Consider the following 14,042-nt stretch of genomic DNA (forward strand, 5'->3'; position numbering starts at 1 on the left):
TTGAACTCGGGTCCTTGGCGTTGTGAGGCAGCAGTGCAAATCAGTATGTCACCCTGTCGCCCCATTAATGTGATAGCCTAACTATTTCAATTGCCGTACACACCAAAGTATGTATATGCCCTGGTGAAAGGTATGCATACATCATTTGATGATGCATTCTTGTAATACTTGGTCTCCTTTGCGAACTCCTCAGCCTGGTTCTTTATCAAGTTCCATTACCCTTGTGGGAGATCAAAGAATGAGTTAGTGCTGATATTGAGAAGGGGTATAAACTCAACATTGTGAATGTCATGACAATTCAGTTATTGGTGATAGCCAAAGAAAATGTGTGACTGTTAAGGGCTGAGTAGCAGTGTGTTATCTATTGTTGCAACCATTTCTCGTGACAACCCTCATCTCTCCATCATTGGTATCTCGGCCGAAATCTTCCCGCAGTTCTCTCTGAGGGATCTTTCAGTTCTGCCGATGGTAACCCTCTGACACGGGTTCTCCAGCAGTGGAGGGTGTGAACAATGGGAAAACCCATTGGCAGTAGTGGGACCGGAAGATCCCATTGTCGGCCAATGGTGGGTTGTCTCTGCCTCATGCTGTGGAGGGGTGCGCGTGCCACTTCACTGTTCTCCAGTGTCCTCCAATTCATTCAGTGTGGATATGGCTGCAATTCCACCCCAGTTCTCTCCCTCTCCCTGAAGCTGTGCTTTTTTCTACTTCAATGAAAGAAAGCAGAGAGTTATGAGTGTAAGAAGTGGATTGTGTTAAGATGGAATGGGGAGTATTTGAGTAGGATAACGGTGAGGGACGGGTGCACATGGGCAATAGGATGAGGGTGAGTATTGCTTTTCAGATGGAGATTTGAGGAGGTGCCCAGAGAGAAACTAATGTCTGGAAACTGTAATGGTCAATGGGGTGCCATACAGAAGAACGTTAGGCAGGTCAGAGAATAATGGAGTCACCTGCAAATGGTATGACACTCACCTTTCCAGATCTAATCAGATCATGGGTGTGATTCAACAGGACAAAAACAGAGTCCCGTTTTGGGTGGGTTCAGCAGGGTGTTTCTTGCCACCCGCAGCACTGAGAAACATTGCGCTATTTAACGGGACGTTGCCGTTCTTTTCTGCCTCGTCGAGGAACACCCAGTCAAGCCCGTACTTAACTAATTTCCTGCACTGGCTAGCTGAAACAGGCACATGTGGACATGTTCTTTCTGACTGCAAATCGGTGTATAAATATATGTAGCTTGCAGTACATGGAAATGTACTGCACTGCTAGCCTGTCAATCTTAAAATGGTAGTCAGCGTAACTTTTAGCACACTAAGGATTATTTAACAAATGTTGTACAATTGGAGAAATATATCTTTTTTCAGCAATACAAAGAAGTTTCTTTAAAAATTATAGAAAACTGCATATTATAACAATATATTATTATAACAATATTATCATTGGAGCATGATAATAGTTCAGTGTTCAAGAAATGTAATGAATGCTATTTTAAATTCATGGTTTACTGAACACTAAAATTGCTGTTAATATGAGTTGAAAGCAAATGAAGCGGCTATTGCAGGTGAGTGCTGAGGTCGCCATTACCATCCATGGTGCCAGCCACAGAGGGGGCAACGGAGAGGATGGACAACAAGAGGGATTCAGAGAAGTTCAACCTGATTGGGGGGGGGGGGGGGGGGGGTTCAGTATTCTGGGGGGTTGGGGACGCTCACACACCTTAGCAGCTCTTCATGTCTGAGCGCTTTTAAGTTTAAAGGGGTCTGGAGGCTGTAATGCAGGCAGCGCATCAAGTGTCCTGCTTGTTGGGCTTGCAGCGATATAACCGCTGAGAGATTGTCCTTCCAGAGTGGGAGCTGGAACGTGGGTGAGAGCAGGTGAATCCATGGAGTCAGCACTGGGGGCGACTGTGAGGTTCTTGGGTGGCATCCTGAGAGGCCAGGCTGAATAGACAGAGTGGAGAGCACTGACAAGGGGTGTTTTCCAGCCTCATGAGGCTGAAGACCCTCACAGAGGGGATTGATTGACTTCAGTGAGAAAGTACTCCCACACTCAGGCAGCACTGTGAAGCCAGTAGGCAAGAGTTGTATGGAGGTTCAAGGTCACTGGTTATGGACGTCAGGCTGTCAGGTATTACTGTCTGGGTGGCAGGCTCTTCTAGTTGGAAGGCTTGTTTAATCCACAGCCCATGAGAGCTGGAGGAATGAGGTTGCCCTTTAAGGGTGAAGTTGGCATGCTGATTCCAGACTTCACACACATCAGGTGTGCCTTGCCTGCCACAAGGGGAAGCCAGTTGCCTAATCAGCTCCCTGTCATGGGGTCCCTTTCTTAACGATCAACTGTGCCAACTTAGTCAGCATTGCAATTCATGTATGCCACTGATTGGCACCCAATTTTTAACCATTTGGAAGACTTTCCCCCAAGCATTGAACCCCAAGGCCAATGCCCAAGTATACATAAGAAAGAGATGCCACAGATGTGCCCCCCCCCCCCCCCCCCCCAATGCAAGGCGTTATGGTGAAGTCTCTCATCAGTCACCCCGTTCAAAGGATGATTAGCGGCAGTGTCTTGTTCCTGTGAGGTTGCAACACAGGTCCTTGACTGCCAACTGCTATAACTCCTCACCCTTGGGAGAGTTACACGGCCCACTGAGGTTCTCAAGGGACAAAGCACTTCATTCAGGTGGAGTTGAAAGAGACAACTATGGGGAAGCGGCTATTAAGTGACAGGGGAGGGAGTGAGGCTTAGTGCAAAGGCACTGGCACAGGGGGGTGCGCATGGGTGGATGTCCCAGAACCTGAGCGGGCTGTTGGTCAGGGCAGTGTCAGGATACATCATCGCTCACTTTGATGATCTTTTCCTTTCAGTTTTTGATTCTGAAGAATCATGGAGTAGGGTGAGTTGGCGATTTAGATTGTGATCGACCAGCAGGAGCGACATCAATGTGCTGCTGCACATGGCCAAGAACAGCCCCTTGTAGAGGAGGAGGGGTTAGGGCCCTTTGATCTTCCGGGATCAGGGCCACAGATGGTGGAACCTTGCAGTAGACACTATTGGCCACAGGTGATGCAAGAGCTGGCACCGCAGGGACTACAGGTCACCCATTGTCTGTGGCCCTGAACGTTACTACCTCTCTGAACATCTATGCCAGTGGCTCGTTTCAGGACTGCATGGTGACCTGTGTGGCATGTCCCAGTCAGCAGCGCATAAGGGAGGCCACAGATGTGCTATTTGTGAAGGCCCACAATTATATCAACTTGGACCGGGACCAGGCAAGTCAGTACGCCAGGGCCATGGACTTACAATTGGGGCATGCCTGCTATGCAAGGTTTCATCAACTGCATCCACGTGGCTCTGCACTCCCCCTGGCAGCATGGATTGCCAGTTTTGAACCACAAGGAATTCACCTCCCTCAAAGTCCATATCATCTGTGGCCACACAATATGCATCATGCAGGTGCGTGTCCGTTTTCCTGGGAGCATCTATGATAGATACTTCTTTGGGCACTTGCAGAACCCAGCCATTTTTGAGGGAGAGCAGTGGCTGGACGGATGGTTCCTCAGGGACAAAGGGTACCCACTCAGGAGGTGGCTGACACGCAGTGTGGAAGTCATAAACACCTGCTTAGACTCGCTGTAACAAGGCTCATGTGACAATATGTGCGATGGTCGAGCATTGGACGCTCAAGATGCAGTTCTGGTGCCTGGACCAGTTGGTGGGAGCCCTCCAGTACAGTCCCCAGAGTGTCCCCCATCATGGTGGTCTGCTGCACTCTTCACAACCTGGCACTGCAGCGGGGAGAGCAGCTGGGTCAGGAGGACAGCCATGTCTCCTCAGGTGAGGAGGATGTTGAGGAGGGCCATGAGGGGCAACCCACGGAGGAGGAGGAGGAAGGACCCCATGTGTTGGCCAGGGTCTGCATGGGGCACAGAGCTAGGGCCGCCGTCATTGACTCTCAATTTTGCGACATTTCCCACCATGAGGTCTGACATCCGCGCACTACTGAGTTGCTTGTGGGAGGTCATTGTGATGGTGGCTACATTTATACGCAGGGTGCTAAAGCGATTAGCTGGATGCTGCAGGAGAATGACAATGACTTGTAGTGAGAACAGAGAGATGCTCCTCTTATCCTCAGCGGTATATCTGCATCCTGCTTGACAGAGAGCTGAATGCGACCTGCCAATGAGACGCTGGATGATAAATCTCAGCTGCTACTGCCTCCTCCAAGGTCAGGGGTCCTTATGTTTATTTCCACCTATATACGAGGTGGACAGACTCTGACCACGTTTTTAGCCCTTGGAATCCTCATTACTGGAGAATATTGTCAGACAGGAGTGACCTGGGGCGGGATTCTCCGCAATTGGCGCGATGTCCGCCGACCGGCGCCAAAAACGGTGCGAATCAGTCCGGCATCGCGCCGCCCCAAAGGTGCGGAATCCTCCGCATCTTGAAGAGACGAGTCCTCACCTTGAGGGGCTAGGCCTGCGCCGGACTGATTTCCGCCCCGCCAGCTGGCGGAAAAGGCCTTTGGTGCCCCGCCAGCTGGCGCGGAAATGACTTTGCCGTGCGGCGCATGCGCGTGAGCGTCAGCTCACGGCATCCCCGCGCATGCGCAGTGGAGGGGGTCTCTTCTGCCTCTGCCATAGTGGAGACCATGGCGAAGACGGATGGAAAAGAGTGCCCCCACGGCACAGGCCCGCCCACGGATCGGTGGGCCCCGATCGCGGGCCAGGCCACCGTGGGGGCACCCCCCGGGGCCAGATCGCCCGCGCCCCCACCAGGACCCCAGAGCCCGCCCGCGCCGCCTTGTCCCGCCGGTAAGAGAGGTGGTTTGTTTCTTGCCGGTGGCATTCCAGCAGCGGGACTTCGGCCCATCGCGGGACGGAGAATCGCTGGGGGGGGGGGGGGGCGTGCCAACTGGCACGGCGCGATTCCCGCCCCCCGCCGAATATCCGGTGCCAGAGAATTCGGCAACCGGCGGGGGCGGGATTCACGCCAGCCCCCGGCGATTCTCCGACCCAGCCGGGGGGGGGGGGGGGGGGGCGGGGGGGTCGGAGAATCCCGCCCCTGATCTTTGATGTGTGTGTGGGGGGGGGGGGGGGCATATGCTGGCAGGCCCATGCCAGCAATGGCACGTCTTTGCCGCATCGTCAGTATGGAAGATGGGGAAGACATAGGGCACGATTCTCCCAAAAAAGTTCTACGTTCATTTGTTTTCCAGATAGTTTCCCGCCGGTGAGTTTCCCACCACTATTCAATCACACTTAGTCACTTTTTTGGTCCCTGGGGAGTTTCTCACCAGTTTAGCCCATACTTAGAATTTTCTTTAGCACCGGGGAGCTGAACTCAGAGATCGGGCAGCCATCGGACCTCACGGTAGCACAGTGGGTAGCGTTTTGCTTCACGGGTTCGATTCCCACTTGGGTCACTGTCTATGCCGAGTCTGCACGTTCTCCGTCTGTCTGCGTGGGATTCCGCCAGGTGCTCTGGTTTCCCCCCACAAGTCATGCTTGTTAGGTGAATTGGACATTCTGAATTCTCCCTCCGTGTACCCGAACAGGCGCCGGAATATGGCGACTAGGGAACTTTCACAGTAACTTCATAGCAGTGTTGATGTAAGCCTGCTCATGACACTAATAAAGATTATTATTATTTTGAAAGGGTGGTCCGATCTCCAAGTGAGCTTGTTAGTCCCCCACACCCCCCATCCATGGGCAATGTCACTCCCCACGCACATGGGCACTACTTCACATCATCCAAGTGAGGACACCCCACTATGGGGACCCTGGGCACCCCCTTCTTTAGGCCCCCCCAGTCCCCCTTACAGCACACACTCCCTTCCAGGGACTCACCCCCCCCCCTCCCACAGCAATTTCCCAGAGGCCCCTACTTACCTGCCCTGCACACCGCCAACCTTTAAACCCCCTCCACCCTCCTTTCATGGGCATGACCTCCCTCGGGCCCTGACACTTGGCAGTGCCACTCTAGCAGTGCTCCAGCCAGCTTGGTAGTGCACCCAGGCACCTTGGCAGGGCGGCAGTGCCAAGGTGCCTGCGTTCCAGGGGGAGGGCCGGCGGCCACCCTGCACTGACCCTGACCACCCAGGGGTCTCTGATGGCCTAGCAGACCCCCCAGGTGCCATTCCACCTGGTCCATATTTGCATGGACCAGCACTAATTGGAGCCCGGCTGCAGCATCACTGGGAAGGCCAGAGAATCAAGGAAGACTGGTGTATCCTGAGTGAGTAGGTCTTAAGTAGGTTTAAGATGTGGGGATGGCCTGGGCTTGTCGACCGATTAATCTGCAAGGGAAGCGAGATGACATTAGTGCATCACAGGGGTTGAATGATGGGAGAAAATTAACTCACTTGAGGATTGCACCATGGTTGCATGTCTTGAGGATTCTCACTTATATCTGCTGCGCCCACCTCGTTCTCTGCACAGGTACAGTCCTGCTCCTTGTCTGCCAGCTCAAGGGCTCTCTCCTCATAGGGCATTAGGCTTCTCAGCTCGGGCATGTCTCTGACAGGCTGTGCCTGCCCTCGTTGGTTGTGCTTGAGTTTGTCCTGCAATGAGACAGATGGGGAGAGAATAGGCAGGGTCTTGCTGGGTCAGATGGTGACGAAGGCAGGCATGCTTGGGATGTGAAAAGCTGATGATCTCCTGTGGGGACCATTGGGAGTAGATGGGAAAGGGGGGGAGGCAGGTAAGTGTTGGGAATCCATGAGGTGGTTGGATGAGAGATGGGTATGTGAAGGGGTACAGTGGAAGACATTAGGAGGCAGTTTTACCCTGGCCGCAGGAAGAAGGTCATTCATCTTCTTTCGACATTGTTGCCCTGTCCTCTTAAAGACAGCCATGATGTGGAGATGCCAGCATTGGACTGGGGGGAGCACAGTAAGAAGTCTTACAACACCAGGTTAAAGTCCAACAGGTTTGTTTTGAATCACTAGCTTTTGGAGCACTGCTCCTTCCTCAGGTGACAGGGAGCTGGCACTCACTATCACGGCTACTGCAGTCAAACAAAATGTGGCCTGAACATCAGTAACCTCTGTACTATATTTTTATACTGATTACAAAGAAAAGGTGAGTGGGTTCTCCGTTCCGCCGCACCAGGTTTCTAGTACGGCGTGCCCCTGGGATTCTCCGTATCGCCAGCTGGGGGGGGGGGTTCCCATTGCCCCCACGCTGTTGGGAAACCCCCGGACTGCCGGCGCAACAGAGAATCCCGGCAGTGGAGAATCCAGCCTGGTAAATCGAAATGTGAGTAAATGGATACCCAAAACTACAAAGAAAAACAGTTATCATGTCCTTGAATGTTAAAATCTAACCAAAAAACATAGTAGCCTTGAATGCAAAGGCGATAACCGTTTGGGTGGAATTTGTTCCTCTATTCCCTAGACTATGGATGGCACTACAATAAGATGCAGAATTTAATGCATTGATCATCAATATTCCTGCTTGCACACACAAAAATTATGTCGTCAATGTACAATCTTTTGCAATACATTATGGGGATGAAATTGGTCTATGCCATGAGCATGGAAAAGATGCATAATGAATTGGCAGCTGACTTTTATCCTTGACCATTCTTACTTTCCATTAATTTTGAAAATAATGCCAGGATTTTAATTTCAAACTAAGTGAAAATAACAGTGACACTAAGAAACATGTCTCCATAAAGGGTCTGAAATATTGTTCTGTGAGCTTCAATGAAAAGAAGATTGGCACAGTAAAAAAAGTGCCAATTTGGTACAAGCCCATCAGGATAATGGCACAGACTAATTAGACACTTCTTATTCTTGAACCGTAACCACAATAAGTAAATTATTTTTAAAGGTAATATTTCCCGTGGAGACTTCATAGGAACTTCACTGTCAAGGGAACATGTTTAGTTATGGGCAATCAAATCTGAACTAAGTTATAGAAGACAAATGAAAAGGAACCAAGAAAGGATGAGGAAAAATGGATATCGTTTTTATCAAAAAGAAATACAAATGAGTGTATTTTCTCAGTACAATATCAGTCTCTTTTCTTTAAACCATCAACATTTGAAAAAATACTACCTATTCTCCAATTAAATTTACAAGAATACTGTCTATGTGTATGTTTATATGTTATATATATCACACACACACACATATATATATATATTCTTACAAACATATGTATATATGTACATTTTTGAAGCAGCTACAAAGTAAATGCTGTGCACAATTCAGTGCACTAGCTAGATGTACATTTTTTAAAAATTCAGACACTATTCAAACTGCAAGTTAACAGTGCAAGTATTGGCCATCTGCAGAAATGTAAAACAAACTTAATACTTTTTACTTTCTTTAGAAAAACAAGTTTGAAATAAGCATTGTTCTTGAACATCACTGCGCATAACCGTACAACCAAGCAAACCTACTGACGGTTGACAGTAAACATTTAAAATCGGAGTGTATGCACATTCTTTCAAACTTTAGAATAGCCTGAAGTGATCTCAGGTACAGGTTCAAAAAGGCTCACTGCACATACTTTATGGCAAATAGTTCCTGCAACTTCAAAAAAAGTTGCTGAATTCCAATATTGCATTCATTTTAATTTCACAATTTGTGTCATGTATGCACCATTCCTGCAAATTATTCTGTTGGATGCTGGTGATTGGCTTTAAATATCAATTCCTTTGACCAGCGATGTCTCGAGGGTGATATTAAATTCCTGCAAGGTTTGCAGCACTCGAATTAAAGAGTTAACTAGGGTGTGGTCTTTAATTAGAGCTATATCTTCATACATCTGAGCGATGATGGGGCAGTCAGCAAGCAGCGCAATCCAGTGATGCAAGAGATGATCTCTGCAAATTGAAAAAAATACATAAGGATGGATCAATCCATTCAATCAATTGGGGGAATGAGATACAAATGCAAAAATCAAAGTACATTATTGGGATTGTAAACTAAGTATCAGATTAGTATAAGCAGGAATGAAAAGGATACATTGTGTGGTTGAAATGCAGGTTTTTATTACACATACCTGTACAAAACCAAGTGACATACATGCATTTGATCAGCCTAAGAGATAAATATAAGATTATTATGGTACTACCATTTAAATAGTTTTACGTTTTGAATAATTCTTTGTGAAATATCGAAAGGGAATTTAAATGTTTTATAGGCCTCTTATTCTCCAACTAATATAACGGTTCTTGGAGACTTGGACAACTAGTGGGGCAACTCTGTTGTCTGACCAAAGCAGTTAATGTCAAAAATTGCAGGCACCTTTGTTTAGTGATTTCCTCTCCCAAAACAATGTTTCTTTGTGACACTTTGTTTTTTTACAAGAACAAAGTCCCAAAACTTCCTAAAGTATTTAATCTTGCTACTTTGGTGTTGTGCATAGTTAATGCAAATAAAATTAAATATGCTAAATAGTTTTTTAAAAAAGAAAACACCTGGTAATAATAGTGCACACATTAAACATTTGTACATGAATTTTACCGTTGGGAATTTCAATATAAGTAGCATTTCTCACAGATCCATTTGTTAATGGATCAGTAGCAACTCCTGCAAATGTATAATTTATTCTGTAAACTTGTTACATTGTTGTCTGTCCATCCTTCACTGTCCAGCTCTGTTTTATTTGATTGAGCTATTGCCTATCTGACTACAGTTAAAGGGTGGAATTTGCAATTTTTTCTTCTCACTGCTGGTTCAGGCAGGCAAGAAAAGTGGTGTGCAGCACCCCGGTTGCACGTCCGTTCTTTCTCGCTTATTCTTCAGTACCTAGAGAAAGAAATGCTGGACGGGTTCCCACAACATCATGTTTTAAAAAGATGCCCTCATCTCCAGCGGTCAAAATAGAACCACAGATCCTCCCTCCCCACGCACACGGTGAAGCCGCCGCCCACACACACAGGGAACCCCCTTTCCCATTGTGCACGGGGAATACCCCCCTCCCCCAACAAAGCCCACCCCACCCCTGTAGCTCCCCAGATGAAGCCACTCCTGGCACTGATCCTTGTCACTACCCCCTGGCACTTGGAGGGGAAGAGCCAGGGCACTGCCAAAGCATGTTCCTCTCCCCCTTGGAGGAGGTACATACTTGTGCGCCCCTGGTGTGGTCTCTTCACCAGGTTCCTGTTGCTCCAGACCTGTTGTGATTACGATGACCTGCCGATGTTACGTCATGTGGCGAGGGGAAAATCCAAATGTGGGGGACGGTCCAGTGGGGGAGCCAGCTAATGATATTTAGATGTATTTAAATGAGGTTCTGACCTTCCTGGGCAGGATCTTCATTATGTCAATGGTGGTGGTGGGGGGGGATGATCGCATCACGAGATTGCATTGGTGAGAATCATTGGTGAGAATCGTGTTTTTCTATCTCACAATATTGCCTCTGGAGGCTCTAAGCACCACTCTCCTTCCCCCATATTACTTAACTACAGACTTTCCCTCATCGATGTTGTCTACAGAAGTAGTGTCAACTTCCATATGTGTGCTTTTGACATGGTGCTAACCCTAGTTCTGTCTCTCTGCCACTTCATTCAACCCATTCATTGCCTCTGTGCAGTCAGATTGCTGATATGACATGAAGTATTGGATAAGTCAACTGAACAGTATGTGAAAACCAAACTAATTATTTTACCCACCATAAACTCAAAATGAAAGTATAATTTAGCTAGTTTTAAAACAACTAAACCAATAATTCCTGGCATGATCATGTAGGCCTCAGTAATAATTTGTTTTTACCTGTACATAAAGAATAAGCAATTTTATTACCTTGCTCCCAGACACACCAGAAGCTGAAACTTCCCATCCTTTCCAATATTCCTGGGGGCACCATTTATTGCAGCAACAAACTTACAAAAATTCTTGGCCCTGGTTTGCCAATTCTCTTCCTGGGTAAATTCAATATGTTCCAAGCTCTCAAAGTACACATAGGCTTTTTCTAAAGAAAATAAAATATGAATCACATAACCCTGATTACACGTTATTTATTTCATTTTCATTGTTATGCAAGTAAACTACTGATGCTCGATCAATAACTCCAGAAGCGAGATTGGAGACAATTGAAGGCTTTATTACACTAGATGTTCCCCCCAGCAGCGCAGGTACAGAAGACAGCTGCTGGGAGACACGGGCTCTTATACTCCACCTTACTGGGTGGAACCAGCAGGCAGGCTTAACTAATGAAAACAGTACCTCCTACACCAATGGTCTTAAAGCATTACAGGGTACCGTAATACCTCTAATACCGACTACCACATTCACCCCCTGTTAAAAAAAAAAAGTCCAGCGGGGTGGTGGCCTCGCATTACACAGTGGTAGAGGTTAAGGTTATGGAGGTATCCGGTGATGCACGATCAATTGCACAAAGACTAACGTTGGGTACAACTGTGGCTTTATTACAGTCAGATGCGTGGCCTCCTGCTGCAGCTGGCGAAATGGCAGGGCACTGGAAGTCATGCATATTTATACAGTTCTCCCTGGGCGGAGCCAGCCGGCAGGAGCTACCGGCGAACCTGTAGTGCAGGTCCTACCTTACATCTCCTATTACAGTGGATCACCACATTCATCCCCAGTTAAAATTAGTCCGGCGGGGGTGACATGAAACTATATACAATTAGTGCAATTATGTACAGTGGTAGGGAAAGAAAAGTCCATGTTGACGGTCCGGAGTCCGTCAAAGGTTCAGCCGGTCCAGTGTTTTGGTGCTTCGTTGGGAGCAGCGTAACGGTGGCGGCGAAGTCGGTGCTGGCGGTAGTGGAGGTGGCAGCGATGGTGGTGCTGATGCTGGCCAGTCATCGGGGAACTCCGGGAGCATGCAGAAATCCTCTTCGTCCTCTTGTGCGGAAAAGGGGAGGGGGGGGGGTGGTCTGGTGGGGTCAATATTGGCAGCGCGGTGATGGTGGGGGGGGGGGGCGCATTGGTGTGTGTTGGGGTGGAACCTGACGGTGCCAGGTCCCTGAGTGAGACAGTATCTTGGCGGCCATTGGGGAACTCAACGTAGGCATATTGAGGGTTGGCGTGGAGCAGGTGAACCCTGTCCACCAAGGGGTCCGCCTTGTGAAGCTGGATGTGCTTATGGAGAAGGACCGGTCCTGGAGCAGTGAGCTAAGTCAGGAGCGACACCCTGGATGTGAACTTACTGGGGAAGGTGAAAACACGTTCATGGGGTATATTATTAGTGGTGGTGCACAATAGTGACCGGATGCAGTGTAGAGCGTCAGGGAGGACCTCCTGCCAGCGAGAGGCTGGGAGGTTCCTGGACCGTAGGGTCAGCTGGACGGCCCTATAAACCGTCCCATTCTCCCGTTCTACTTGCCCGTTTCCCCGTGGGTTGTAGCTGGTCGTCCTGCTGGAGGCTATACCCCTGCTGAGCAGGAACTGACGCAGCTCATCGCTCATGAATGAGGATCCCCTGTCACTGTGGATGTAGGCGGGGAAGCCGAACAGGGGGAAGATGGTGCTGAGGGCCTTGATGACGGTGGCAGACGTCATATCGGGGCATGGGATGGCGAAGGGGAATCTGGAGGACTCGTCGACCACACTGAGAATGTACGTGTTACGGTCGGTGGAGGGGAGGGGCCCTTTGAAATCCACGCTGAGGCGTTCAAAGGGGTGGGTAGCCTTCACCAAGCACGCAAGGTCCGGCCGGTAGAAGTGCGGCTTGCACTCCGCACAGACCTGGCAGTCCCTGGTGACTGTCCTTACTTCCTCGACGGAGTAGGGCAGATTGCGAGCTTTGACCAGGTGGTACAATTGAGTGACCCCTGGGTGACAAAGGCTGTCGTGCAGGGCCCGGAGTTGGTCCACTTGTGCGCTGGCACATGTACCTCGGGAAAGGGCGTCTGGGGGCTCGTTGAGTTTACCGGGGCGATACAAGATCTCGTAATTATAGGTGGAGAGCTCGATTCTCCACCGCAAGGTTTTATCATTTTTGATCTTGCCCCGCTATGTGTCGGCCAGGTAATGCCTCCAATGCCACACAGCTTCAACGATAGCTTGGGCCTCCTTTTCGACGGATGAGTGTCGAATTTCAGAGGCATGAAGGGTGCGGGAAAAGAATGCCACGGGTCTGCCTGCCTGGTTTAGAGTGGCAAGGGCGACGTCTGAAGCGTCGCTTTCTACTTGGAAAGGCAGTGACTCGTCCACTGCGCGCTTCCCGGCCTTGGCGATGACTGTTCTGATGCTGGCAAAAGCGTGTTGTGCCTCGGCCACGAGGGGGAATTGGGTGGACTGGATGAGTGGACGGGCCTTGTCCGCATGGTTTGGGACCCACTGAGCGTAGTAGGAAAAGAACCCCAGGCAGCGTTTGAGGGCCTTGGGGCAGTGGGGGAGGGGAAGTTCCATGAGGGGGCGCATGCGGTCGGGGTTGGGCCCGAGAAGTCTGTTTTGGACTATATAGCCGAGAATGGCTAACCGGGTCGTGCTGAACACACACTTCTCTTTGTTGTAGGTCAGGTTGAGAAGAGTGGCAGTGCGGAGGAATTTATCGAGGTTGGCATCGTGGTCCTGCTGGTCATGGCCGCAAATGGTGACATTATCTAAGTACGGAAAGGTGGCCCGCAAACCGTACTGGTCGACCATTCGGTCCATCTCTCTTTGGAAGACCGAGACCCCATTTGTGACACCGAAAGGGACCCTAAAGAAGTGGTAGAGGCGACCGTCCGCCTCTTATAGATTCATAGAATTTACAGTGCAGAAGGAGGCCATTCGGCCCATCGAGTCTGCACCGGCTCTTGGAAAGAGCAACCTACCCAAGGTCCACACCTCCACCATATCCTCATAACCCAGCAACCACACCCAACACTATGGGCAATTTTGGACACTAAGGGCAATTTAGCATGGTCAATCCACCTAACCTGCACATCTTTGGACTGTGGGAGGACACCGGAGCACCCAGAGGAAACCCGCGCACACACGGGGAGAACGTGCAGACTCCGCACAGACAGTGACCCAAGCCGGAATCGAACCTGGGACCCTGGAGCTGTGAAGCAATTGTGCTATCCACAATGCTACCGTACTGCCTCGAAGGCAGTGTATGGCCGGTCTGACT

At 49.4% G+C, this 14,042-nt stretch overlaps 1 protein-coding gene across 4 annotated transcripts in view; it reads right to left on the bottom strand.

Moving 5' to 3' along the window:
• Positions 1–5,872: 5,872 nt before the first annotated feature.
• dennd5a (DENN/MADD domain containing 5A) overlaps positions 5,873–14,042 on the bottom strand; it is a 496,539-nt gene continuing 488,369 nt past the window's right edge. For 3 of the 4 annotated variants that reach the window (XM_072466511.1, XM_072466510.1, XM_072466512.1), the window contains 2 exons: positions 10,763–10,931; positions 5,873–8,838 (listed from right to left, as the gene is read on the bottom strand). In XM_072466511.1, the coding sequence (XP_072322612.1) occupies positions 8,655–8,838; positions 10,763–10,931 (353 nt within the window). In that variant the 3' untranslated portion in view covers positions 5,873–8,654. Of the gene's footprint in view, positions 8,840–10,762; positions 10,932–14,042 lie in introns of all 4 variants that reach the window. The other variant, XM_072466513.1, reaches the window with a different exon arrangement.

This window comes from Scyliorhinus torazame, chromosome 10, assembly GCF_047496885.1.
Source record: "Scyliorhinus torazame isolate Kashiwa2021f chromosome 10, sScyTor2.1, whole genome shotgun sequence".
In the NCBI taxonomy this organism is placed as follows: Eukaryota; Metazoa; Chordata; class Chondrichthyes; order Carcharhiniformes; family Scyliorhinidae; genus Scyliorhinus; species Scyliorhinus torazame.